The following is a 2,001-nucleotide window of genomic DNA, read 5'->3' on the forward strand; positions in this document are numbered from 1 at the left end:
TTTATTATTTGTCAAATATATATATATATATATATATATATATATATATATATATATATATATATATATATACATTAAAATATTCACTTTTTGTCTTCTTTGTTATTTCCCTTCATACTAAAACAAGTCTTCTTATTTTGTTGTCTCTCTTGTTATTTTCTGCAGAAAATACTTGGATCCAAACTGGGCCCAGCACTTCGTTTCTTTGGACGCTCTTTAGATAGTCGTGGTGATATGAACGGTGACTCAATCCCTGATATTTCAGTCGGAGCGGCTGGGAAGGCAGTGCAGCTCTGGTGAGGTCTCGGTCTAGTTGTTTAAGATCTATAAAATCATAATGAAACCGTGATGCTCATCCAGTATTTGTGATCTCAGGTCAAGGGGAGTTGCAGCTGTCACAGCAACGGTCTCCTTCAGCCCTGAGAAGATCAGCATTCTGAGTAAACCTTGCATGTTTGGAGGAAGGATGGTGTCGTGTGTTAGTGCCAAAGTCTGTTTCAGATCAAAATTCAGACCCACAGTATTAGCGGGTAAAGTAGGTAAGGTTGTCTCTCATGTGTTTTGTATCTCATATATTCTCCAAAAATCTCCATGAAAGTGAATGGAAATACACTTTTGTTTAGACATCAAGTACAACCTGACTCTTGACGCTGACCTGCAGTCATCTAGAGCCACTTCAAGAGCCCAGTTTGACAACTCAGAGCGTCTTATCCAGACATCTGTCAGCGTCTCTGACAAAGAAAGCTGTGTTGATCATAATGTCTATGTGCAGGTGAGTTTTTGCCACTTACCACAAGCCTCACGCTGTTCAGAATAACAATAATCTCTGTACGCTAGCTTCATTTCATTTCAAAGTGCTTGAATGATCATTTTACATCGTTGCTTTTATTGTTTAACAGGAGACTCCTGATTTTGTGAGTCCAGTTGCTTTGCGAGTCGACATCAGTCCACAGAATCCAGACACGGGCCCTGCCCTGGATGCATTTCAGCCCAAAGCGTGGGAATTTTTTGTAAGTTTCCCTCTGAATATAATTAAGGGCATCAGTTTCAATTGTTTCAAAGTTTTAAACTGTCTCAAATGTATTCCTGTTTGCTCAGATCCCTTTTGTAAAAGACTGTGGCTCTGATGACAAATGCTCTTGTGACCTGAAGCTGACTGTGAAAGCTGTTAATGTATCTAGGTAACCTTACACAAAAACACACACAATGAAAGTAAAATGTAAAATGGTAAAACTACTAAGAATGGAAAATTAAAGATGAAAATTTAAACTTGAAAACAAATAAAAAAATTCAAATGTTGCCTTGCCAACTAACTGAAATAAATAAGATAAAGTTGAAGTACTAAAATTACTCAAACAAAAATAGATTAAAACTATATATATATATACACACACACACACATATATATATATATATATATATATGTATAAAGGAAAATCTAATAAAAATTTCAAAATTTCAAAATTTCAAAACTAAAACTTAAACTAAAATTAAAACTGGAAATATAAATAAAAAAATATAAAACCTAGAAATATAACAATAAATGCTGTGATAGTATATACAGTAAGTAATACTAAAATATCATAAGAGCCGTCTATTCAACTTTGTATGAAGGCCAGACCAAGGAGATTATTCAGTAATTTCCTTGTAATACCGTAATTACTTAAAATGTAAAATAAATGAATAATTTAAAAATAAAAAACTAAATCTAATAATTTTAAAATAAAGGGCCAGATTTACTAGCATCTTTTGGTGTTAAAATAGTATACTGTCAGGATTTACCCTTTCAGACGCAAAATGTATGGGAGGAGAGTATTCAAATGAATCATGCACCGATATACTAACGTTTGCACATTTTTAACGTTAGGATTTTTTCCACACATATAAATTAATTTGTTTGGAATGCCAGAAGAACACATTATCCCAATCCGAACATATCCTTACGCTAATTTACGTTGCGCTTGGTAGATTGCGTTGGTCGATATGTAAATAAGATGTTGC

General features: G+C 33.7%; 1 protein-coding gene across 1 annotated transcript in view; it reads left to right on the top strand.

Annotated features, from left to right (window-relative positions):
• The window catches only part of LOC107562551 (integrin alpha-2-like), a 10,359-nt gene extending 9,174 nt beyond the window's left edge, over nucleotides 1–1,185 (top strand). The window contains exons 13-17 of the mRNA XM_016247188.1: nucleotides 166–296; nucleotides 376–539; nucleotides 624–772; nucleotides 900–1,010; nucleotides 1,099–1,185. Of these exons, the coding sequence (XP_016102674.1) occupies nucleotides 166–296; nucleotides 376–539; nucleotides 624–772; nucleotides 900–1,010; nucleotides 1,099–1,185 (642 nt within the window). The remainder of the gene's footprint in view (nucleotides 1–165; nucleotides 297–375; nucleotides 540–623; nucleotides 773–899; nucleotides 1,011–1,098) is intronic.
• The last annotated feature ends 816 nt before the right edge of the window (nucleotides 1,186–2,001 follow it).

Source organism: Sinocyclocheilus grahami, unplaced genomic scaffold (genome assembly GCF_001515645.1).
Source record: "Sinocyclocheilus grahami isolate Dianchi unplaced genomic scaffold, SAMN03320097.WGS_v1.1 scaffold828.1, whole genome shotgun sequence".
NCBI classification, from domain to species: Eukaryota; Metazoa; Chordata; class Actinopteri; order Cypriniformes; family Cyprinidae; genus Sinocyclocheilus; species Sinocyclocheilus grahami.